Source organism: Drosophila grimshawi, unplaced genomic scaffold (assembly GCF_018153295.1).
Source record: "Drosophila grimshawi isolate 15287-2541.00 unplaced genomic scaffold, ASM1815329v1 contig_1369, whole genome shotgun sequence".
Classification (NCBI taxonomy): domain Eukaryota; kingdom Metazoa; phylum Arthropoda; class Insecta; order Diptera; family Drosophilidae; genus Drosophila; species Drosophila grimshawi.
Window position 1 is genome coordinate 5,080,886 of NW_025062891.1, and position 24,699 is coordinate 5,105,584.

A 24,699-nucleotide genomic window follows, 5' to 3' on the forward strand; every position below is an offset into this window, starting at 1 on the left:
AAGAACACTCACAAGAACACCAAATATTACCTACCCCTGCGGACCAGATATTTAAATTGTAATATTCCCTTGCAAAGATCACTGTAATTTCTATAAATTTAGAAAATCCACAAGATAATTTGTAAACTTAAGAGACAAGAAAAAGATAAACGGACGTGACTACATCGAATCGGCTTTTGATGCTGATATATATATTTAAATGTTTATTTATTTATTTAATGTCAATTAAAGTCAGTTGACTCAAAAATATATTAAAAGTAACAAATTGAATTAAATTATGTTACAAATAAAATATTTTAAATTCAAAAAATAAGAAATATTTATAAGATTATTGGCGGTATTTATATGCAAAATGGTCTAAAATTTGTAGCATGAATTGGAAACATCCCAGAAAAATCCCCATCAGACCAATAAAATAGTTAGTATGAATAAATTAGGGCCCATTACAAATGCATGCGAAAAGTCGTTCACGAGATAGGATGCTTAGAATGGAGTTCTTATACTAAGGCTTTTCGAGAAGGATCAAGATTGTTTTATTAAAAAAGCCCTTTTTACCTTTTTTAAAAAATAACTGATATTGCACTTATGCGAAGGATTCGCATGTATGAGTCCAATTATACGTAAAATTAAAGATTAAAGCTCATTGTTATAATATAGATAAGAAAAAATGAATAATTAAATATATTAATTAAATTTAAATTTGGAATACCATAGAAACGAAATAATAATAATTATGACGTGCATGAATGTTTTCTAGTTGACAGATGGTGTTTGGCGTATATGTATATGAGTTTCCGCTTGTTGGACTACAACTGCGAACTTGTTATGTTTATAAAGCAAACGGGTATTGAAGTGATAAAACGAAATGCGTTGTACAGCAGAGAGACAAAAAAATTTTTTAGTCATTAGTACTACAAATTATAATATATTTACATAATTAATGAAAATTAAACATTGCTAGCTCATCGGGACAATCTGTATAAAAGCATAGAAACTGCAAACGGTGGTTATCAGATTGTCTTTCGAAGTCTCTTAGTAAACACCATGAAGTTGATTGTAAGTGATCCTGAATAGCACGCGCATCCACAAACACTCAAATAAATCTTTTACTTTGCCATCACAGATTGCCCTCTCCTGCCTGTTGGTAGTGGCCTTCGCCAATGAAGATCCCAATGTCCTAAAGAACGATGCCGAGGTGAACGTGGATAGTTTCAAGTATTCTTATGAGTTCGACAACAGCATTAAGGCCGATCAACAAGGTGAGCTGAAGGGAGCCGACATCTGGTATGTTACTGGTCAAAACAGTCATACTTCTCCTGAGGGAGAGCAAGTTTCCATTCAATATCAAGCCGATGAAAATGGTTACCAAGTGCTGGGTGCCAATCCTCCCCTACCAACCTCACCACCAATTCCAGAGGCCATCCAGAGGGCTCTTGATTATATCAGAGACCACCCAAGTCAAGAAGACAGGCATTAAATAATGTTTTGTTAACAATAAATGAACGCAAAGAATTAAAAAAGAAAAATACCCAAATTGTTTGTTATTTACAAGGTGATTTAGGTGCATTTATACTTTGTGGAAGGATATGTTCACATGTATATATTCTGCAAAATGCTGGAAACTCCCTTATCTCTTTTCCTTGGATAGTATATTACATAAAATGATAATGCCTTGTGCAGAATTTCGAACAAGAAGGAGAGAGAGCGTGTGTGTGTGTGTGGTTTGCATATATTAATTGGTTTGGTATAATTAATATGTATCCAAACTTTCCTTCTGCGATCAATCGGATACGCTAGTGTAAAGTTATTTTGGGCAGAGGGCGGCGGGGTACTGCCCCTCTGCCACTGGCATTGTCACTGAACACGTCTGTATAATTTGTGTAATGAATTATGACAGAGACGTCGTCTAAAAATTTGAGTCTTTGAATTTCATTGCATATTTACACTTTGATACTGAACACATTTGAGTATATTGGTTTTGTGTAGTGTCCGTCCTGCTGTCTGCCCGACTGTCAGTCCGTAATAGCGAAACTTGAGAAGAAGCTTAAAAGTTTGAATAAACAGAGTGTTACAGTTGGCGTGTTACCATCATCTAAACTCCTTAAAATATATCTTCCATCGTTTCTAAGTCGCTAAATTTGGAAGGTAATTGTTATTCAGTATTATTGGGAACATTACTCGAGGCACACAATTTAAATGGCATATTAATGATTATTCAGTGATCGATGTGTACATTTATTGTATAAGCATATAAATATATTAGTTGTATATTTACGCAATATTTATTGGTTCTGATATGTTGGGGATACACTCAGCAAATAGATAATGATCCCACATGCAAATCAATCTTAGCAAACAGATTTATATTCGTTTATTATTGATTTTGCTTTGTTTATGGCGGTGCCAAACAAAAAACAAGTTTTGTCACCTTGCAAATAAATGAGTTTCAAATCCGACACTTATGTATTCCATAGGTGGTGGCCAGATAGACAGACAATAACTATTATAAATAGTAAATTCGATTTCAGTGGTAAGCAGCGGCCGTGAACTATTTGAGGTATATATTTGTTAGTTCTGTCGAAAATGCCGCCTCACTTTTGTTTTCGTTTCGTATTTACATACAATATACACGAAGAAAAAAAGAATTGAATTTTATAAAATCGTCCGAAAAATGATAAAGTTTACATTATTTTTAGAGATACTTTCATTAAGTTTATATTTATATGATAAGTTTTCTTTAAACTAAATTATATGAATTTACATACTATTTGAGTGGCAAAAAATACGAATGTAATACACATTGAGAAAAAAAACAAAGTATTTTATAAGTTTTAGAAAAATGCACCCTAAAATTCAAAAAAGAAATACTCTCTTTTCCTTTTTAATTTTAGAAATATATTTTCTGAATAATAATGTGAGTTGCCCTTGGCTTCAAAAGTGTTGCGATTTTTTTTTAAATTATGGGCAATTTTTTTTATGAGTGTATTCTTTTATATTACACTTAGAAATAATGTATTTCTTTACTTCCACCTTTCCACAAGCCGCAATTATCCGCTGTAAGTATTTTGATAGCACATTTCTAAATAATTATTTCAATTAACAAGAATGAAGCGGAAATTCAGTGATTCAATAACGCGAAGTTTGTCTTTAACTGTGCAGCTAAAAAGTATGCTACTTCTTTATTTAGACCATAAGATATTAGGACGCTTGAAAAATATGTCGCATTTACATACACTACTATGTATTCATATTTCGAAATGAGTTCCATTTAGATCTATTGATATCAACGCTATCAAATGTAACTGCTAAGTGTGGTATTTGATTAGCTTATTACTTTAATTAAAAATAAATAATGAGAACTTGAGTGATTCAATGCAAAGTTTTTAACTTTTAACTATTCAGCTAAAAAGTATGCAATGTTTTTTTTAACTCAGAACATGCCGCATTTACATACATTTCTATATTTTCATATTTCGAAATTCGTTCCAGTTATATTAATTGATCTCAACGGGATTAAATGTTATTGTGACAGCCCATTATAAACGGCTATTGTATTGGGCTATAAGTATTATATTTAGTAGATAGCTGATAGATAGATCGTTTAGCATTTGCCACCGCAATTATAACAAATGGCTTTGACAAAGTGAATGCCGCCGTTGCCAACATTAATTACACAGCCAAGGAAGAGCAACCTCTGAGCTTAGGCTGTAGCTGTAAAAGTGATCTTAACGACGATCAAGGTAATTTTATCTCGCAGCTGATGTTTGCCGCCGTCAAATGTCAAAACAGCAAACAGCATTGAGAGATTGTTGCTTTGGCCGCAGACGGCTTGTTCTGGTTTTCCGAAACACGTAGCAGCTAATCGTATCAGAAGCTGAACATGAAAATATTGACAGTGTGTAAGCGAAAACTAATTTCCACCGTCATGCGGCGATTCCGAGATGCCAAAACGCCAAGACGTCAACATGCCAGCGCCGATGTCGACGCTGTCCATCATGCGAGCAAGTTCTGGCCAAAAGAATACTAGCGGGAATGCGCTCAACTATGAAATACGTGAACAGGGCTTCAGTACGCTATTAAATCTCTAAGTGTATGATTCATAATTGTAACGAGGATATTTTAATAAGGTGTATGTTCCTAAGATTTAGAGAATACGAAAAAAGCTTTAAAATATTCGAGTAAATGTAGCTTATACAAAAAGCGTTTTAGTAAAGGGATAAAGGAACAAATTGTAATTATTATCAGAATCTAGAAGTAATCAGGCAAAATCAGTAAGAATATTTCTTTCTCAAGAAAAACTTAAAAATAAGAATATATAAGAAGATCTGACGGACTTAATATACCTTAAACTTTCAGTAGGAACTGGTATGGAAAATAGTCGGCTGCAGCTTATATGTTAAGTTCCAACACAAGAACAACTCAATAGTCGACGAAGACGAGTTAGTTAACTATCAAGCAGCTGCTGGCCATAACTAATTGATAGCAGACTAAGTTATTAGTGCAATATATTAGCTAAAGGAACTAAAACAAATGACCAATATGTCTAAGTGACGTCAAAATTGTTGTCAGTTCTCTCTTTTCTGTGGGTGTTATCATAATTCATAAACAAGATGTCGTTTTTTCCTTTCCATTTCTTAGTCAATTTCTTAAATCTACAAATATATGTTTATATATACATATAAGTATTTATAGCATATACACAATTAGCATGTCTTACTGTGTGTTTTACGAATCTAAATATCACTTGGAACATATAATACACTTAAATGGCCACTATAAATCAATTAAACCTATGCATCCATCCTGTGTTATTAAAACTTATTGTCGTTTAGAATTTTATTTTAAACAGCAAAGCTCGACGGAAATGAAACGATTTTTTAATCGTTTATAAAATTTTCTACGCCTAGTAAGAAAATCTTGTGTGGGTGGCTCAATCGGAAAATTTTTAGGCATGTGGGTGGCGAAACGTGTGAGACCATTTAATTAATTGGCTTAACTGCAATTTGATAATTAATGAAAATGTGTGTTCCGAGTCTCCCCACTGATTGATTCTCTCCAATTATTTGTATGAATTGGCCATTGTGATTGTAATTCAATTAACATCGCGTACCGCTATATTATACACTGCAAGAAATTCGAGTCATCTTTTCTTAAGATGGGACGTTGGATATGTTGTATATAATATTTAGTACTACATCCACTTATAATAAAGTTTCATGTCGAGCTTTTCAATGCACATTAGCAGAAATATGTATATGTATTATAATCAATGCATAATAATACGCCAATGTTTAATTCTCTAGTATTTTGGAAATAGCCCTGAGAATTGGCTACACACTTTTAAAGTAATTTTTACAGATTTAATAATTACCATTTTTAATTCTGTAGTAAATCTATCTTTTTTTAGTTAAATTTCCTTTTTTTTTATAGATGAAATATCTTGCCGTTTCTTCGCCACAGACGTATTTTATCTCCGAATTATATTTCATTTTCTGTAGTGCTTCATTTTATTTTAGTTAATTATTTTAATTTATTTTAGAAAAGTTAAGCATTCCATTATCTTATTTTTGCCAAAAATGGTCCGATCTCCGAGTTACATTTAATCGTTTTGCAGTGTTTTTATCTATACTTATTCGGCATTAAAACTAGAAAATAACTTAGTTTGATACATTTCCAGAATATCGCGTCCTATTTTTTACAAAAGCTAAAACTTCCAATCATAGCCAAAAATATTTGTAGCTCAATGAAGTGCATCGTTTCTTGCTGTGTAGTATAAATATAATTTTACTGTTCCACGTTAAGCTTAGCAAACCACTACAAAAATTGATATTACTCTTGCTGGTTAGCTGGTGGCCAGCACCAAAGTAAATACAGCCAAGTGCTCAATGCTTTTACAGTGTTTTTCGAAAATTTCAAAAATTTCCCAACATGTGCGTTTGTATGTTGTGTGAGTGTGTGTGTGTGTGTGTGTGTGAGTTTGTATATGGTCATAGTTGTTTGTGTTGTGTGCTTTTATTTTAGAAATGCTGTTGAAAACCATAAATTAGCTTGTTACTTTTGGAATGTAGCATTTAGTGACGTGAATGTGTGTGTGGTTGTATGTGAGTGTATGGGGATGAAAGATATATGTGTGTATGTTTGTTTGTATTTGGAGCATATGAAGAAATGAGCAACTAGTTCAGTTGGGTGCACAGTCGTTAGCGGTGATCTTTCTGGTGAACAACAAAGAGCAGCAAAGAAAAAAGAGAACTCAAACATGGACATCGTGAGTTGAGTGAGGATTATTCGATAAACTTATGTCTTATGGTAATTGCTTTACAGGATGAGGATCTGACGCCCGAGCAAATTGCTGTGCTCCAAAAGGCATTCAACAGTTTTGATCACCAAAAGACTGGCAGCATACCCACCGAAATGGTGGCCGATATTCTCCGTCTCATGGGTCAGCCCTTCGACAAGAAGATTCTTGAGGAGCTGATCGATGAGGTCGATGAGGACAGTAAGTAATGAACCACTACAGTATCAGCTAAATACTAATCGAAATGCCTGGTGATTTTTTGTTTAGAATCGGGCCGCTTGGAGTTCGAGGAGTTTGTGCAACTGGCTGCCAAATTCATTGTGGAGGAGGATGATGAGGCCATGCAGAAGGAGCTGCGTGAGGCGTTCCGCTTGTATGATAAGCAAGGCAATGGCTACATTCCCACTTCTTGCCTGCGCGAGATTCTGCGCGAATTGGACGACCTGCTGACCAACGAGGAACTCGACATTATGATTGAGGAAATCGATTCCGATGGCTCCGGCACCGTGGACTTTGATGGTAAGCACTAGACCAATTAGTAAGAGACCTCACACTCCCCTCCTGCCTTTCATTTGATATCATTTGGCTACAGGCCAATGCAAATGACGGCCATGGCGACACCATTTGTTTGCCTCGCCCCTTGCGCCCCTTGCGCCGCTTGCTCGTCCAGCAAATAAATCAGGCTAAATGCCCACTGTTCACTTACTTTGTACAGAACAACACTCTTCTGCCCTTGTATTCCGTCTATTTTTGGATGCCTTTCTTGTTCTGTGTATCTATTTTCCCGCAATTCTAGATATCTATATTATTTCTTTCACTTACAGAATTCATGGAAATGATGACGGGCGAGTAAGCAGCACAGCTTTGAAGTTAACCACCACCATACACATATATTTCTACAAAATGAACACAAGTCTTTAATAAATAAAGTAAGAATAAAACAATACTCTGTAAACGGGTGTGGCATTTCTCCTTTTTAATTAGTAAAAAAGAAGAAAATTCATTAAATCAAATATGACGACTTTCGGATTGTAGCAGATTATGTTTGGCTGTTTTTCAATTTAACAAGCAAAATTTGGCTGGAATTACAACTGTAGATATGACAACAATTTCAAGCATAGCATAAACTAAGCAAACAAATTGTCCTGATTTTTATAAGGTCGCCTTATTTTTGGCGCCAAGCTTAACTTATCTTATTATTCGGATAGTTTATTTCTGAAATGCAATTTGGAGTCTTTCCAAAAAATGGAATTGTAATTTTCTTTTCTTGGGTGCGTTCTTCCAAAAATTAAATGAAATCTGTGTACATTTTTTTTTTTTTAATTTTTATCATTAATTAGTAATTTAGTAATAATCTAAAAATTAGTATTTTAAGACTTCACATATACAAATATATTTTAGATAGTTTTTAAATTTCAATTATTAGTTTATTAGCAAGCCAAATTTGCTGATTATTATTTAAAAAGTGAGGAAAAATAGACTTTCCGGGAGCGGGATGGATAGCAAATTTATTTAATTACTGTATCTGAAGTACATATATATAAAATAATATTTTCATTTACCCAACAGAGTGTAGATAAATTAAAGAATAATACAGCTTGACTAACTGTTTTATGTTCGAGCCAAGGCAGTTTTAAACAGCTGCCAGTTAGAATTAAAAGCCATAACAATTGCGCTAAAAATAATCAATTCTCAAACAGGAACTGTTTGAGCTAACGGAAAAACCAACAACTAAACTTCTAAGAGAAACGCATTGGGCATCCGGCAAACATTTGCCTTGCCTTGCCTCACTCATCGTCATCATCATCGTCATCATCATCATCATCACTAAGATATATTGCATCAGAGTTGTTGACGTTGAGTCACGGGTTAATTAAGGTCCGTAAGCATCAATTATATTGTGGATAAAACTGATTGAAATCCGATTGATCAGCAGCTAAGTATGCATTGCGCTTGAGTGCAGTTCATTTATGTGCTAATGTGTGTTAATTTGGCAAGGCCAAACACTGCGTATGATTAATATCTGCACGGCCAGCCCGGCAGTCAGCATATATCATGCATACGCACCGTTTCATTGCCTCAGACTGTGTGGCATGCATAAATTCCTTTTGCCACTTGGCTGGCCTTCTGAGCCAGGCTGCCAAGACATCTGTTGGCCACAAAACAGAACACAAAAAATCAAATCGTTGTCTTTTCTGCTGTTGCTCTTGTGTGTATCTCACAGTTGTTTGACTCAATAATTGCAATTGCAGGCAGAACAAATAAATTGGTCAAATGTATTGCTTTGGCGTGAATGAGCACACATCGTGGTAACGAAGCAACTAGCGGGTATTGTTTGAGATGCCCTGTTATATGTAAGAGAGTGATAGAGAATCTCATTTTCTTCGGCATGTGCAGTAATATTTTATTCTATAACTTTTTGATTTGTTATATGGAAAAATAATTGTATTATTATATAATATATATTTATTATTATAATTGTTACACGATTTTTACGCACAAGCTAAAACAGTCGTACGATTAAATATTATAAAATAAATATATTCACTATTCATTATATACCCAACTTTTAAGAATGGCATAAGCCAACTTTGGCTTTGGCAGGGGGGAAAAAAATAAGTATATAAAAATCGGTTGACAACATGCAGCAAATGCTCGTCTTCAATTGTTGTCGCTGCCTTTCTAAATCACTATAAAAAAAAATAACAAAAATTACAAATAACAATTCTTCAAATGTCAATGAGCAATCTCTATGTTGGTTACGGTAGGTTTTTGATACACGTATACGAGTATGTAAGTTATATTTTGTTGCATGTATATTTGTTGTTGTGGCTGTTGCACTTGGCAGTAGAAAATTTAAATGACAAAATTGTTGCCAAAAACTTGGCAAAATTCGTAAACAGCTGCCCTTTTCTTATGTTGTTGTTGGGGTCAATTCATTTATATATATATATATATATTGGTGGCAATTTGTTGTTGCTGCCCGCAGGCGACTCTGGGGTGTTGCTGTCGATATTAATGGTATTTATGACCACTACCAAAAACACTAAGCAAAAGGTCAAACTATGGACAATACTCCGATTGGTCAACTGGTTTTGGTTTTTTTTTTTTGTCAAAATGTATGTGAAAGAATATGTAGTGCACGCTTCAAAGGGCTAGTTGGTGATTTATTGACATCCGTTTCATAATGAAGCTGTAAAGTTGTTAAAATACTTTGCTTTGCCGGCAATTTGCAATAGCGCATTCAAATTTTGTTGTTGGGCAAAGCGTGCTATCAAATGGGAAGGCGGGATGGGATGGGTTACGATGGGATACAGAGTATAGATGAGAGTGCTGATCAGCATTCAGAGCATTCGACGTTCAACTTCGATTGGATTTCAACTTAACAACTGCCAACTGGGCAAATGGAAGCTTGGCAACTGCCAGTTTGCAACTTGTTAATTTGGCAGATGTGCCGGAGAACGAAGAATGGTGAACGAGGGAGAGAGGCGTGCTGCGAACGGCGAGTGCTGAGAGGAAAAACTGCATTGAGCAAACGCCAACACAATGGCCACACAGCCAGAGACGACTATGATGACGACTACGACGACGACTAAGGCGAAGCTGTCGTGTCTGTCTCCCTTTTGGCATGCAATTGTTTTTGCCAGCTGCAGCACAACACACTCACAAACCCAGCTGCACACATTTTCACTATGGGATAAACATACAGTTTTTATGCCAAAAATTAGGCTCTTCAAAAATGATCAGAGCTTAGCTTTAAAAATGGCATGTGTTTTGTGCATAAAATGTATTAATTTAGAAACATTTTTTTTGGGGGGAGTCTTTATTATATATTTATATTTGAAAAAAATTAATAAAGATAATAATTTAAAAAAAAACATGTGCAAAGAATAAAAAGTTTGATAAAATAACCCTGCATAGGTATTCAAAAATTGGATAGAATGTAAATTAATCAAGTGTATCGACAACTATTTAGTACCAATTTGCAAAACTGTTTTTTAACCATTTTTGAAACGAGTCACTTCAACTTACTTCAATTTTTTAGCCAGAGAATTCGAATTGGTTCCCACAGTAGTTTGCAATAAATGCCATAAAGTATCAAAATCTCAGCAGCCGCTCTAGCTCCGCTCAACCTCAGCCTTTGCTTGGGCAGTGTTTTCGTTCATTCCATTCCATTCGATTGCATTTGGCGCCAAGCGATCTCTGGCCGTAGTAGTGCATTTGTATATAAGCAGGCGAACCTGCGCTCCAATCGGCACACAAGTTCCGTGACAATAGACGAGGCCACAACTCGCGACAGATTCCCGGCAGCAACAAAAGGGATTTCCCCGTAGATGAGACAACAGTTTTTGTGATTTGTGTGTGCGAGTGTGTGTGTGCGTAAGTGCGTGTGTTCTCGAACTCCTTTGAAATCCTTGCAGACTGTTGAAAAGACAGCAGACAATAATGCATCTGAAACTGGTGAGTTAAGAAAGTGACAATGAGCTGTGAATAAAATGACATATTGTGTTTGGCATATATTCAATTATATATATATTATGTGGAAACAAACGAACAAAACTTATTGTCACAGATGTTCTTCGTTATACAATTTAAACTGGTTTTTGTGACTGTATCAAAATAAAACTCAAAATTTAATGAATAACTTTGACTTGTTCAATTAAAATATGCTTGGATTTTGTCTCTTATAAATTTGGCGAAATGTCAGAAAGTTAGTTTTTAAACTTCAGTTTTGAGATAGGTAAGAAAACGATGAAGATTCGTTCCAATGCAACAAAAGGCAATACTTTAAAAAATTCGTTTAGTTTTCTAATTTGGAATTACTAGTTTTGCAATATATGTAGATATATCAACATAATTTTTAAATGAATGTGCATAACGCTTGTCTTGACTTTATTTAATTTTTTTAAAGTGGAAAGAATTAATTGGGCCCCGAAAATAATGAGACTTACAGTTTGACAATCATTGACAGATCAAAACTTGTTCTTAAGTTTATTATCCATGATTGTAATCTGACTGTCTTTCATTCTTTAATTTCTTTCTGAGATTTAATGTGGAATGCTTAAATAATTATATCACACATTAATTAAGTTCAGTTTGTAAATTAATTTTCAATTCTCACAGTTATTTCTACATAATATCTGATATCGAAATATTCTTCTCACTATTTGCCAATTGGGCTCCAAATCCAAATCATTGTTTCCGTTCTTTGCCGCACACGTAACGCAGAAAGACAAAAGCTGTAAAGTTGCTGCAACATGTTGTGTGGTACGACAGCAACTAAAACCACAAAAACAACAACAAGAGTAGCTTCAACATGGCCTAAAGGCTTCAGTAGAACGCATAAATTAAAACACCATTAAAATTATCAAAAAATCCCAAAAAGCGTCTGCTGCCTCATTGATGAAAAATCACGCAAAGTTGCCCAAGAGCAACTGTGCAACACTGTGGCATCGTGCATGCCCCCGCCCACTCCCCAATAGAGAAGATCAACATCGTTAAGACTTATGCAGCGACGACCCAATTGTCAGCCTATTTGAAATTACTTCAATTATATTTACAATCAACAATTGAGGAGTTGAGGAGAGTAGTATTTCAACATTAAGGGGAACCCAATTAATCCAGACAGTGATTCGGTCACGAACTGGTCGATCCCAACCAGACTGGTCACACATGCAACATGCAACAGAAGCAGGCATAGATGACTCAAACTTGTTGCCACTTAAATGTCACTCATTTGAGTTAACTAGTGAAGATTCGATTTGCTTCTTGACTGAGGCTGCCTATCAAGCTGTTCTATTTTATGGCCAATTAACTAAACGCTTTAAACTTAAACTTGACACTTGGCTGGCAAGAAATCGGTAGCTTGCCACTTGCCACTTGCCACTTGCGACTAGCCACGAAACGTACGCTTACTTAACCTTCTGTGGCATCAATGCCTCTTCAATAGTTCACACGCTGTAATTGCAACAACAACCGCAACCATAGTTGCAACTGCAACTCCCAGGCGCATCCACAAATATCAGAGTTCGTCGTCAGTCCATAGACCTCGACTCCTTCACCAACTCCTCTGCCCGGTCTTAAGGTTTTTCTTCTATTTTTGTTTTTATTGCCACAAAGTTGATGCTGCTGCCGATAGTTTAATCGTTTGTATTTAACATTAAAAACAACAACAACAGCAGCAATAAGTACGCTATTAACAACAATGCAAAACGTGAGCGCATTGTAAATATGGCAAACGTTTTTCATATTTTGTTCGATTCTGAAAATGTTCCCCCAAACGTTAAGTATTTCATTCATAAAGCGTCTGCCTGCCAGTCTGCCAGTCTGCCAGCCTGACTGCCTGACTGTCAGCTACCTGTTGATGCTGTCATCTGCCATGTTTTGCATGCCAGCTGTCAGTTTGCTCGTATTCATGATTCTATGATTCATGATGCTTGGTCCAATGAATATGTAGTGCTATAGAGCATGTCATTCTAAAGATTTATGTGGTTTTCATTTAATTTTGGCTGCCCGTTTCGTGCCATTAAATGGCAACTCACAAAACTTATTTGGTAAACTTAACATCTTTATGTCAGCCGTTAAAAGTCAATGGTAAACCTTTTGACTTCGATTTGCGGGTAAAATGACAATTTAAAGGACTGCAAGCGTGACACAATTTTGAATTAAATTCAAAAATATTATTTATTATATTTATGTTTGTTTTTTTCTCTGATGACTTTTTCTTATTTATTATCATAAGTTGTATTAGGCCGCTTTGACTTCTTCTTTGTTTTGTTTCGACAGCTTTTAACCTTTTGAAGTTGAAAACTTCATTAAAACAAATTTAAAAATAATGAATATAAATTGTAAGCATTTAAAATATTTTTTATAATTTTTGTGATTTTTGTTTTACGAAAACAACGATTAGACCTTGGCTAAACATAAATAATTATGAAGACAGTGTTATTTATTATTGTAATTATTGATGCCTATAATTATAAACTTATTATCAATAAATATCAGTTTCTTATTATTTTCTTACAATCTATTTGCAATAACTGTTTAGACATTTAATATAAAAATGTATGGCTTGTAAAAATATACAATTCTTAGTTCGATGCGGTATTTATTAACAATTACAATTAAGTTTAATAATGCCGGAAAATACAAAAGCTACTTTATTCGCTATAGCAACAGGAATAAATTAAAATAAATCAAATATAAATCCAATTTATTTCTTATTATTGACAGTGTTGTCTAGTTGCCCCACTGAATCTTTGACATGCACCACTGAATTTTGATCACCTAGAAATTACCACACTGCATCCAGAATTTAGATCGGCACAAGACAAATTCATATTTTAAACATATTTGAATATACTTTATAAGAGAACCCAATGGAAAATAGGAAAATACTATACACGGCAGAGTCTGGATCTTTAGCAGACATCTGAACTGTGTGGAAATGAATAACTGGCCCCCAAATGGTGATTCGTTGATCTGCATAACTTGCTAGTCGTGCATCACGATGGCATATACAAATGTGTATATTGAGAGTGATTTCTAGTTGCCCCACTGAATCTTTGACATGCACCACTGCATTTTATTTTTGCATAAATTAGTAACGTGAGTTGCGTGAATTTATCTTATCTCTTGCAGGCTCTGTTGGCGTCGCTGTTGACGCTGACGCAGGCAGCTCGGCTGGATAATAAATATTTGCCACCGCCGGCGAATGCGGCCAGTGCGGGTGGTGGTGTGGGAGCGGGTCTACAAGGACCGGGTGGCGGCGGCGGTGGCGGCTTTGGTGGTGGCAACAATGGACTGGGTGGCATTAATAATGGACTTGGTGGTTTCTCGGGAGGCGGTGGACCAAGCCGACCGATTGGAGCGGCGCCCTCGCCACCACGCGTACCATCCGCGCCAGCGCCACCTGCCGGCGGACCCGTTATACCCATTTTATCGTTTGTGAACGAAAACGATGGCGATGGCAACTATCGCTTCAGCTATGAGACAGGCAACGGGATCAAGGCGGAGGAGGAGGGCACCGTGAAGAATAAGGGATCTGCGAACGAGATACCCTCGGTGATGGGCTCCTACACGTACACCAATCCCGAGGGTGAGCTGGTGGAGATTTCTTATACGGCCGATGAGAACGGTTTCGTGCCTTCCGGTGCGGCTCTACCGACACCGCCGCCCATTCCGGATGCCATAGCAAAGGCACTGGCTGCTCAGGGCATTTCTCCACTTCCTGGCGGTGGCTTCAGCGGTGGTTCAGGTGAGATTATTACAAAATTTATTGCTTCTTGAGTGGCTTTGACTATTCTTATTTTAGGTGCCGCAGGAGCAGGAGCAGGAGCTGATGGATATGGAGGTGGTGCGGGAGCAGGAGGATATGGTGGTAGAGGAGGAGGTGGTGGTGCTGGCGCTGGAGGTGCAGGAGGCGGCGGCGCAGGTGGCGCTGGAGCCGGAGGATATGGAGGAGGCGGTGGCCGTGGTGGCGCTTCAGGAGGCGGCGGTGCGTTCGGTGGAGGCGCAGGTGGCGGTGGTGCAGGAGGCGCTGGAGCGGGAGGTTTCGGAGGTGGTGCCGGTCGCGGAGGTGGCGCAGGAGGCGCTGGTGGTGTTGGAGCCGGAGGTTACGGAGGTGGTGCCGGTCGCGGAGGTGGCGCAGGAGGTGCAGGAGGCGCTGGTGGTGCAGGAGCTGGAGGTTATGGAGGTGGCGCAGGAGGTGCCGGTCGTGGTGGAGGTGCGGGAGGTGCTGGAGCTGGAGGTTATGGAGGTGGCGCCGGAGGTGCTGGGGGCGCTGGTGGTGCAGGAGCTGGAGGTTATGGAGGTGGCGCTGGAGGTGCCGGTCGTGGTGGAGGCGCTGGTGGTGCTGGAGGCTATGGTGGAGGCGCGGGAGGTGCTGGAGCTGGAGGTTATGGAGGTGGCGCCGGAGGTGCTGGAGGCGCTGGTGGTGCAGGAGCTGGAGGTTATGGAGGTGGCGCAGGAGGTGCCGGTCGTGGTGGAGGCGCGGGAGGTGCTGGAGCTGGAGGTTATGGAGGTGGCGCCGGAGGTGCTGGAGCCGCTGGTGGTGCAGGAGCTGGAGGTTATGGTGGTGGCGCAGGAGGTGCCGGTCGTGGTGGAGGCGCTGGTGGTGCTGGAGCTGGAGGTTACGGTGGTGGCGCAGGCGGTGCTGGAGCCGGAGGATTCGGTGGCGGTGCCGGTCGTGGTGGAGGTGCAGGTGGCGCTGGAGGTTATGGTGGCGGCGCTGGAGGTCCTGGAGGTGGAGGTGGCGGAGGTGCTGGAGCCGGAGGATTCGGAGGTGGTGCTGGTCGTGGTGGTGCGCCAGGAGGTGCTGGAGGCGCTGGAGCTGGAGGTTATGGTGGTGGCGCAGGAGGTGCCGGAGGATTCGGAGGTGGTGCCGGTCGTGGTGGCGCACCAGGAGGCGGTGGTGGAGGCGCTGGTGGAGCTGGCGCTGGAGGTTATGGTGGTGGCGCAGGAGGTGCTGGAGCCGGAGGTCGTGGCGGTGCCCCCGGCTTCGGAGGCGCAGGAGGAGCAGGTGGAGCCGGAGGATTTGGAGGTCGGGGTGGTGCCCCAGGAGGAGGTGGTGCCCCCGGTTTCGGAGGCGGTGCTGGTGCGGGAGGAGCAGGTGGAGCTGGAGGATTTGGAGGTGGTGCCGGTCGAGGTGGTGGACCAGGAGGACCTGGTGGAGCAGGACGAGGAGGTGCTGGCGGCGGCGGCGGTGCTGGCGGTCCTGGCTCGCAGTACATTCCTCCTTCTACTGGTGGCGGACGTGGTAACGGGGAATTTGATCCACAGAGTGGCTACATTTATTAGATCAGGCCAAGGTCGACGGATGAAACCTCGATACAATTCATTCTGCCGCAAAATACTCGTAGCTCTCAGGTCATAAGAAAGTTATCCGATATCCGACGGTATTATTTAAAATTATTATCTAAGTTTCCTGGTCGTTAAGTGAACCAACAAAATTGCGACTTATGTTTAAGATGACAATAGAGATTAAAGAGTTTTCGAGTGTTTTTCAAAGTGTGGCAAATAAAACCTTGCCAGTGTTTAATAACTGTTCATTGTTGCAAACGATTTTTAGAATAAACCAATTCAAATGCAAGAAATTAAAAAAGTGTGTTTTCAATTATGAAAAATATAATTGGGAAGAGAATAAATTGGAGAGCAGTTAAGCATTTTTGACAAAAACCTAGTCTAACTGAGTTAGAATTATTTTGTGTTTGAAATATAATATGTCTGATTTCTAGAGATACTATCTTTCCAAACAATATATGACAGACAAGTGATTCAAATTCACCAATCTTTCTTCAAAACTGCCGAGTACCAAAATAAAACTGTTCCCAATATATCTAATTTTCCATTAAGGGACTCTTAATAATTATTAATTCTAATAGTGATGATTTCCCAGGGATCACTAAATCAAAAAAAAAGAAGAAGAAAAAACAAAAACAAATGTTTCGTTTGGTTTTTTTAAGGCGCATGTATTTCATGCATTTGAATGCGACTAAATCGACTAATTCGCAATGAATTTCGTAATACTGAACAATACTGAGCAATATAAAAAAGTTCAATTGATTTCTCAAATCTTGGAGGACTTCTTGAAGCGCCTGTTGTACTGGTTATATGCATATGATGGGTCCACAAGCTGATTGGGTCTACCTCTCAATTGTTGTGTTATCAACGCCTGTTGTTGTTGTTCATTCCGTTGATCCTTTTGTTGCTGTTGTTGTTGTTGCTGTTGCTGTTGTTGCTGCTGCTGATTAAGACTCTGCTGTTGGTTGAGATTCTGTTGCTGCTGCTGCTGCTGCTGTGGTGTTAAATTGTTGCCAAACTGACCCGCATATTGGGCAGGCAAATTGCCCGAAAGCAAGGAGTTAAGTCCTTGCTCTGGCTGATATTGTCCAGTGTTGGCCAAATTGCGCTGTTGCTGTTGCAATTGTTGCTGCTGTTGTTGTTGTTGCTGCTGCAGTGGCGTCAGTTGTTGTCCGGGCACTGGGCGAAATGGCGATGTTGGCGATTGAGGCAGTTGTCGAAACGGCGTCTGATAGGGGTTTAAATTGGGATTGATGACACCCTGCTGATACGTCTGAGCGCCCACAAAGTATTGGGGAGTCGCAGGTATGCCAGTGCCTTCGGCCCGAAAGCCATTCTCATCGGCTATGTAGCGCACCGTGATGGGTGTGCCCTCGGGCGAGGTATACGAATACGAGCCCTGGATGACCTGGTCAGAAAACAATTGATATTAAATATATTCTTTGCGTGGTAAATCAGCTGTAAAGAGGGGCATAACTTGCCATACTGTAACCAATTTGACCTTCTTTTATACTAAGAGTATTGTCATTTATTCACGAACAGTGAACACTTTATAAAATGGAAATTATGGGCTGTAAGATGAGTAAACGTGTGAAAAAATCTTTCTTTGTTATAATATTTTCATCAAAAAAATTTAAAAATTTGTATTATATCTGAATTGTATATATCGAAAGGCTGTATCCTATTTATACTTTATATTTATTTAAAGAAGTTGTTGGCTTATCAATTATATTCAGAAGTTATTAGTTTAACTATTTAATTCAAGCATATTTATTCTAGCTCTTGTTGCTCTTAATCTTTAAAAATCAGTTTTGTATTGCTCCCGTTTTGCATTTTTGTGTCTCAGTTTTACTTTCACTTTACTCTCGCTATTTAAGTCTTATAATAAAGAAAAGGCTAAGAAAATTGTATTTTTAATATTTAGCTCTTCTTCTTTAATAGCATATAATTTGTTACTATTTAAATAAATACTTGAAGAATATTAAAGTCAGCCTTAAAGTAGACCCCAAAGAATGACACCAAATTATGTGAGCCACATAAAATGATGCAATGAAAAGTGACTGCTAGACTCACCTGAGCCTCCACGCCCTCGCCATAGCCGAGATTCTTGACATATCCCTGGGCCTGGGCCATGGTGCCATCTGCTGACGCATAGCCGTAAGAGAAACTGCCATCAAGATTGAGTTCGTTCTGGTAGGCAGTGATGGGCACATAGTTCTGCTGCTGCTGCGAGTACTGATTGTAGCGACCGTAGGGATTCTGGCCAAGCGGAACAATGGGCGCTGCCAAAGGATTCAGTGGACTCAATTGATTCAAAGGATTGCCTTGAGCCGCAAAGAGACCCTGCCCCGTTTGCTGCTGACGCTGGCGCTGAAATGGCGACTGCTGTGGCAACTGTGCGATTGACTGCCGTTGCTGGAATGGCGACTGCTGGAAGGGTGCACTTGGCAACTGGGCGCTTCCAGCCTGAATTAGTGCCAGCCACAGCACACAAAACACCAAGCACTGCAAATGAAAAGGAAGCAAGTGATTTTTGTTATATTCTAAATATCTTCCCACTTCACTTTGAATATTAAATATGAAAAAAGGAAATGCTTAATAAAAATATATTTTTTATACACTTGTAAGTAGGGAAAACGAAAACTTATAAATCAAGATATGTATATAAATATCACAATATTATTTCCCTGTAGATGTTTAGATAGAAATGAGCTGGGTTGTGCTGGGCGGTGGAGACGTAAATTTTACCCGCATATGGCGCACGCTGAATTTGGAAGGCATTTAGGCTGTCGCCGATGTCATAAATCTCGCGGAAAAACGTTTCACAAATTACACGCTCGATAAAACTGATGTTGTTTCACTTGGAAGAGGGGGTGTGTGTCGGGTATCGAGTACTGAGTACTGAGTACTGATCTAGCCGAACTAGTTGCAACGACTGCAACAGCAGCAACTCTAACTAGAACTATTTATACAGCTTACACAAAGCAGCCAGTCAAGCAGTCAAGCAGTCAGCCAGCCGGGCTGGGCCCTAAAGCGCAGCTCGATCATAAGAAAATCGCCCGAGTGCCCAGCAGCAGCGCTTCCTGTCCACTTGGCAGCTTCGAACTCTAAGCATATCTGCCATATCTGGGCGAGTGCTGGCGATCTTGATTTTGATCTTGTTGCTATTACAGCGGCTGATGCTACGGTAGCTGTAATTTATCTGCATGCGAATCGTGTTAACAACAAATAAGAGTGCTCTGGTCGAGAGTGCTCGATGTCGCCGCTGCCCTGTAATCAGCTCTAATATGTATTACAAATTGGTAGTTAGATAAGTATATTAATATATTTTAATAATTTATTAGTGAAACTTAATTTTTCAACATATGCCCAAAAAGAAGTGTTTTGAAATCGATCCTTCAATTCAATCCGATTTTATATATTTATTCATTAATTTTAACTCTCATACATGTTTATACAAATAATATTTCAATTCATAAAAATCAATATCGACTAGACCTTCAGCATCTCAATAAAATTTAAAAATAAATAAGATAAAATAATAAAACATTTTCTGAGTGGATGAGTTATCGACAATAAAATAAATAGAATAAACATTAATTTAAATATACCATATTATATTAAATCTTCTTTTATTGTTTGTGAGAAACAAATTCACTTTATATGGGCAAAGATATTCCCTTGAGTTTGTTACATAGATTTCCTCAGCTTTATTATACATATTTTACCCAGTTTACCCATTTATAGAGGGGTACAGGGTATTGCTGCCGCAACACTAGCAACCGTAACTGGCAGCTTTATTGGTTTTTTATTGGCCATTGACGGAAGGACAAACGAATTTGTTAGCCAGTGCTAAGCTGGCATTGCCATGCATGAGCTTTTCCGCAACATGATGTGTTCTTATATTTATGATGTTGCATCCATCAGATACATGCATGGCTCTCAATGCAGTATGCCCCACTAGATACATTGCCGTATGCAAATGCCGCCACTTTTTGCTTCAGCGTTGGAGCATCTTTTGTTCTTAAGGTGTTTATGTGAGTTATGTGCTGACGGCTTTTTACTGCTCTCGATCTCATCTCAGCTTTGCGTTTTGGGGTTGTATACGCAACTTTTACCCCAATGGTCAAGGTTGAGCTCAGTTGAGAGAAACAATTATGTGGGCTTAACGATATCATTCACTGCGATCATTTATTAAATGCAATTTATCAAGGAGGCAGTCTTGCAGTTAGCCTGTGAATTCCATTCCAATGTTCCATTGTTTGTCCAGTCTCATTTATCATTTCGCATTCGTCATGCTTTTTGAGGCGTTGCTTGGACTGATCTGTTCAGTTACGACTGCCACAAGTCACTCATAACTTGCAGCCCAGCCTTAATTGCGCTAAGTTAATGTGATTTTCACATTTGTCATGCGTTTCTCGGCTTGCAATTATTCATTTTTTTAACACATATTTTTCATGTTATGTTCTGCTTGCTGCCTAATTGAATATATTAATTTTGATGAGGCTTCTCATTCTGTGCTTTTGAGCAAGGTTAAAAACAAGAATTGGGCATGCCCAAAAAACTGCTCACCTTTTTTTTTAATGGTGTAAAGGCAGACAATAGAAAATGTTGTCATTAATCTACAAGTGATCTTCATAATCTGGCTTATTCATTATCTAAGCAGGCATTTTTTTGTAATTTTTTATCTGCTTCAGCCTCGTAATATGCCTTAGCTTTATTGAAATTTGAGAGGCTCCTAAAAGTAGGCTGTAGAAAATGTTAATTGAATTTGCTGGGCTACTTTAACATTTAAATGATCTACACCTAAAATCTAATAGCTATATATATTTAGTAAAATAATATAGGTAACTAATTACCTTCCCAATATATTTGTATTTATATTCACTTGTAAAGTGCATTCTAATTTTATTGCCAAGTTTGCAAAGCATTAAAAGGGGTATAAATTATCAATATTCTTGATCAGCAGCACTAGTCGATCCATCAGTCTGCTTATTAGTCCAATTTTCAATTTATTTTACATTTCTTAAGACGTATTTTGTTCTCCTTTCATTGGCCTATCTCCTCAGACTTGTAACAATTAAGTGTAACAAAATTAAATATTTTTTGCGTCTTTGTCAATATTTTCAAGTTATTCATACGCAAATTTAATTTTAGTTTATGATTAAAAAGACTAACAAAGAAAAAAAAGACAATTAACCTTAACTGATGACATCAGACAGATAAAGAAAAGATAACATCAAACTAAGTCTTCAATTTGTATTAAATTTGTTATGAAAATGTTAATATTTTTAGATTATTATTATTCTATTTTTACAAATTGATTGATTGATTTTCAAATGGATATTTTTTACAAATTGGTAAGCTTACAAAATAAGAATACAATATAGAAATTACTTAACAAATATTTGATTAATTTTGATTTCTAAATATTATGTCAAAGGTTTGCTTGTTTACTTTTTTTGATAGCAAAAAATGTAAGTAAACATTATCTCTTAGATCTTTATTTATATATAAGCAACTATCGATCATGAGAAATTTTTTGAATATCTGTGTTAAATTCAAACAAATGATAAAGCCACATGCATGAGATCGCAACCTGTGGTTGTATCTTTATGAATAATAGAGATGTTCCTCAAGTGGTGCAATTCAGTAAAATTAATGCAAAAATTAATTTGCAAAGAAACACAACAATGAAAAATTGTGAATCGCTTGAGAAATAAACTACATTCAAGCCGGAGATGGACACACCTCCCTCCTCAGCTGTGACGGCGACTTTTATTATTATTAATCGTCTTTGAAATGGACGGCTTTTGACATTTGGCCGCCTGAGTTGCATTGGTTGCATTGTAATTGCAACAGGCCAAGTTAGTTACGGTTAATTGATTCTATACTTCATATCTGATGTCTCCCCAATGTGTGCGTATACCCAACTACTGTTCCGGTTTCAGTCTGCATCAGCTGCACATTCAGATTCAGTTGCAGCTTCAGTTTGCTAAAGGTTAATGTGTCGCATCTGAATTATGCACTCGTTGGCATTGCGACTCAACATTAATGAGTTTCCATTCCAGCAATTGTAACGATCGGCAATTCTGTGTAATGCCCGACTAGTTTGAAATCGTCTTAGAATCAATTTATTAATATATCTTCAAGCCGCAGCCTCCAAGCCCGACTGTCTTTTAGTGTTTTTTTTTGTGGAACTGGGCGTGTTGATTGCAACGCCCATAATGCGCCAAGGCAAATGCCAACACTGAATCAGAGAGCAGCTTGATAAGCAGCCACGACTATAAGATGCCTTGTTAGCCAGTTTTTATTAAAGCCTTGCTGATTATTGTATTGGATTGTTATAGGGAAATGTAGCTTTTAATAAATGTCGTAGCAAGGTGTTACCAAGGGTCTAAAAACTGCTTTAAAGCAACATTTTTAGATATTTGTATCCAGTTAGATAATCGGACAATTAGTATTCTTACTATACTTTCAAATAAAGCAAACATTAGCTAAAAATTATAGAAACAAAAATAACTGTATATAAGCAAAATAATATTAAAAGCAAATCAAGTTATTGTGCATTTCTAAAATTCCATTGAGAATAGTGAATTTAGTTGAAATACTAAATTATGTTTTAGATAAAGTAACTATTACTTTATGAAGAATCAGATATAAGTATGTCTGACTTGTGACCTTCACAAGTTGCAACTTTAATATGCCCAAAATATTAAATACAGGGTATTAGCAATGGGTTTTTTGAGTGTACATGCTGCCAATTGCAGGCAGCAGAAAACAGCAGTTGCAGCTCTTGTAAGGTTGCGAAATTGCTCAAATTATTTTTAAATTCTTTGTGGCATAAATGTTAGTCGCTTCTCAGTGCCCACCCACTGTAACAGCAAGAAATAGAGGCGACTCAACTGGAAAAGTGCTAAATTCAAATGTGGCCAAAATCGTACGCAGAGCAAGCAGAAAAAAACAGAGAAAGAGAGACAGAGACAGAGACAGAGACAGAGACAGAGAGTGAGACACAGAGGAATTTGTATGGAAGTCAAGTGGAAAACATTTAAGCAAGTTTTGCAGTTGCTTGTAAATTGTTTTCTTAGCCACTCAGCCGTTACGTATTCAGCACCTTTCGCTTTGGGTGGGCGGGCCATGCCCAGCGACATGTAATATGCTTGTACAAACTATTTGACAAATTTTATTAGCTGCTGCACCCATCAGATACGAGATACAAGCGAACTACAACATTGTAAGCACCCACAGCATATACACGCACGCATCTAACTGATGTGTCACAGTTAACACATCAAGTCAGTGGCAAATTTTGGCAGCAGTTACATAACATGGCCAAGTCAGGCATTCTGGCCGACAACAGCTTAAAATGCAAATCTGCAGCAAACAGTTCAACAAACTGCGACTTCTCCAATTATATTCGACTCGTCTCGCAACTTTCTATTGACGGAGCATAATCAGCGAAATTCTACCAAATTTGTATAAAAAGCTAAGAACTTATTTAAGCGTGAACAGTATTAGCATAAGTTTGGACCCAGGCATAAAACATGTTTCGATTGGTAAGCAAACAGCAACAACTATGACTTAAATCTCTGTTTAAATCTCCCCCTTGCTGGCTGCCCGCTCTTTTGATATACCCCGTTTAAGAGAGGCTAAATAAGGTATGTTGGCTTGTGTACTTTACGTTTGCTTGAAACTAGAGACTTTCAAATCTGAATACATGAGGAATTGAAATAAAATAAAATAAAAAATAAATGATGAGCAGTGGGTATACAAATCTTTAACAAAGAACATGTTTTCTGTGGACTTTGTCTAAGAATATATATTCTTCGTAAAAGATTTGTATCCACAATTCCACTTATTTTAGAAATAGCAACCGTTTGTTATTGTTTTTCTATTCTCATTTTTAATTTCAATTTCGAGAATGCATTGTTGTCAGATTGTAGATTTTAATTCTAGATGATAATTCTTAATTTCGATTTTTCTTGAATCAAAATGGTTATATCTCTAATAGTATTTTATTGATAATATATATTATTTAATATATCTCAGTTGTCAGTCGTCAACTTTTGTACCATTTCAATAGTCACTATTCCTATAATCAGAACTACTCTTTTTTTTAACAGTTTGAGCTATGTGATTAGTGTATTACTCATTCGGTTAATTTGATTTCATTTTCGCAGCGCTTGTTTTGGGTGCTGTGCTGGTGCGCCAGCTGGATTAGCAATGCTGCTGAGGGGCAGGAGGAGGTGGCGATTATTAAGTCACTGGCTGAACAGAAAAACGATGGCTCCTATTTCTTTGCCTATGAAGGCGCCGATGGCAGTTACCGCGAGGAAGTGGGCATCGTGAAGCGACGCTCAAATAATCACGTACATAGACACGATCGAGCTGATGATCAAGATGATGATGATGACCAAGTGGAGCTGGAAGTATCTGGCGTTTATCGCTATATTGATGACAATGGGCAGCATGTGGAGGTCAGCTATGTGGCCGACAAGAATGGCTTTGTGCCAATGGGCACACACATAACCAAGGAGATAACTGAGACGGCACATAATGCTGTCCAGGCGCTGAAAGTGCAAGCAGGCAAGCAGTTATAA

General features: G+C 38.1%; 5 protein-coding genes across 12 annotated transcripts; 4 read left to right on the forward strand and 1 right to left on the reverse strand.

Moving 5' to 3' along the window:
* The first annotated feature begins 1,044 nt into the window (after positions 1-1,044).
* Positions 1,045-1,485, forward strand: LOC6560114 (cuticular protein 47Eg). Its single transcript, XM_001987435.3, has 2 exons — positions 1,045-1,056; positions 1,124-1,485. The coding sequence occupies exons 1-2, from the start codon at positions 1,045-1,047 to the stop codon at positions 1,475-1,477; spliced, it is 366 nt and encodes a 121-aa protein (XP_001987471.1). The 3' UTR covers positions 1,478-1,485.
* Positions 1,486-6,186: 4,701 nt separating this feature from the next.
* LOC6560115 (troponin C) lies at positions 6,187-7,308 on the forward strand. 2 transcript variants are annotated; one of them, XM_001987436.2, is made up of 4 exons: positions 6,187-6,265; positions 6,322-6,496; positions 6,563-6,814; positions 7,120-7,308. In XM_001987436.2, the coding sequence occupies exons 1-4, from the start codon at positions 6,257-6,259 to the stop codon at positions 7,146-7,148; spliced, it is 465 nt and encodes a 154-aa protein (XP_001987472.1). In that variant the 5' UTR covers positions 6,187-6,256; the 3' UTR covers positions 7,149-7,308. The 2 variants fall into 2 exon arrangements, with proteins under 2 accessions (XP_001987472.1, XP_032590469.1); XM_032734578.2 differs by lacking the exon at positions 6,187-6,265 and having other exon boundaries at positions 6,304-6,496.
* Positions 7,309-10,555: 3,247 nt separating this feature from the next.
* On the forward strand, positions 10,556-16,170 carry LOC6560116 (glycine-rich cell wall structural protein). Of its 7 annotated transcripts, none has more exons than XM_032735038.1 (4): positions 10,556-10,756; positions 13,937-14,552; positions 14,610-15,167; positions 15,285-16,170. In XM_032735038.1, exons 1-4 carry the CDS (start codon positions 10,742-10,744, stop codon positions 16,091-16,093), a joined length of 1,998 nt encoding a protein of 665 aa, XP_032590929.1. In that variant the 5' UTR covers positions 10,556-10,741; the 3' UTR covers positions 16,094-16,170. The 7 variants fall into 7 exon arrangements, with proteins under 7 accessions (XP_032590929.1, XP_032590931.1, XP_032590932.1 ...); XM_032735040.1 differs by having other exon boundaries at positions 14,610-15,029; positions 15,177-16,170; XM_032735041.1 differs by having other exon boundaries at positions 14,610-15,029; positions 15,201-16,170.
* A 573-nt stretch (positions 16,171-16,743) lies between these two features.
* LOC6559289 (putative mediator of RNA polymerase II transcription subunit 26) lies at positions 16,744-19,035 on the reverse strand. Its single transcript, XM_001987438.2, has 3 exons — positions 18,845-19,035; positions 18,170-18,601; positions 16,744-17,504 (listed from the first exon to the last, which is right to left on the reverse strand). Exons 1-3 carry the CDS (start codon positions 18,875-18,877, stop codon positions 16,863-16,865), a joined length of 1,107 nt encoding a protein of 368 aa, XP_001987474.1. The 5' UTR covers positions 18,878-19,035; the 3' UTR covers positions 16,744-16,862.
* A 4,608-nt stretch (positions 19,036-23,643) lies between these two features.
* LOC6559290 (larval cuticle protein 65Ag1) lies at positions 23,644-24,699 on the forward strand. Its single transcript, XM_001987439.1, has 2 exons — positions 23,644-23,655; positions 24,280-24,699. Exons 1-2 carry the CDS (start codon positions 23,644-23,646, stop codon positions 24,697-24,699), a joined length of 432 nt encoding a protein of 143 aa, XP_001987475.1.

Coding starts and splice junctions, on each gene's coding strand:
- LOC6560115 (XM_032734578.2), top strand. CDS start 6,304: ATGGTAATTGCTTTACAGGATGAGGATCTGACGCCCGAGCAAATTGCT. Junction 6,497..6,562: donor CGATGAGGTCGATGAGGACA/GTAAGTAATGAA, acceptor TTTTTTGTTTAG/AATCGGGCCGCTTGGAGTTC. Junction 6,815..7,119: donor CGGCACCGTGGACTTTGATG/GTAAGCACTAGA, acceptor TTTCACTTACAG/AATTCATGGAAATGATGACG.
- LOC6560116 (XM_032735037.1), top strand. Junction 14,553..14,609: donor TGGCTTCAGCGGTGGTTCAG/GTGAGATTATTA, acceptor TTCTTATTTTAG/GTGCCGCAGGAGCAGGAGCA.
- LOC6559289 (XM_001987438.2), bottom strand. CDS start 18,877: ATGCCTTCCAAATTCAGCGTGCGCCATATGCGG. Junction 18,602..18,844: donor TCAGCGTGCGCCATATGCGG/GTAAAATTTACG, acceptor TTTCATTTGCAG/TGCTTGGTGTTTTGTGTGCT. Junction 17,505..18,169: donor GCGAGGGCGTGGAGGCTCAG/GTGAGTCTAGCA, acceptor TTTTCTGACCAG/GTCATCCAGGGCTCGTATTC.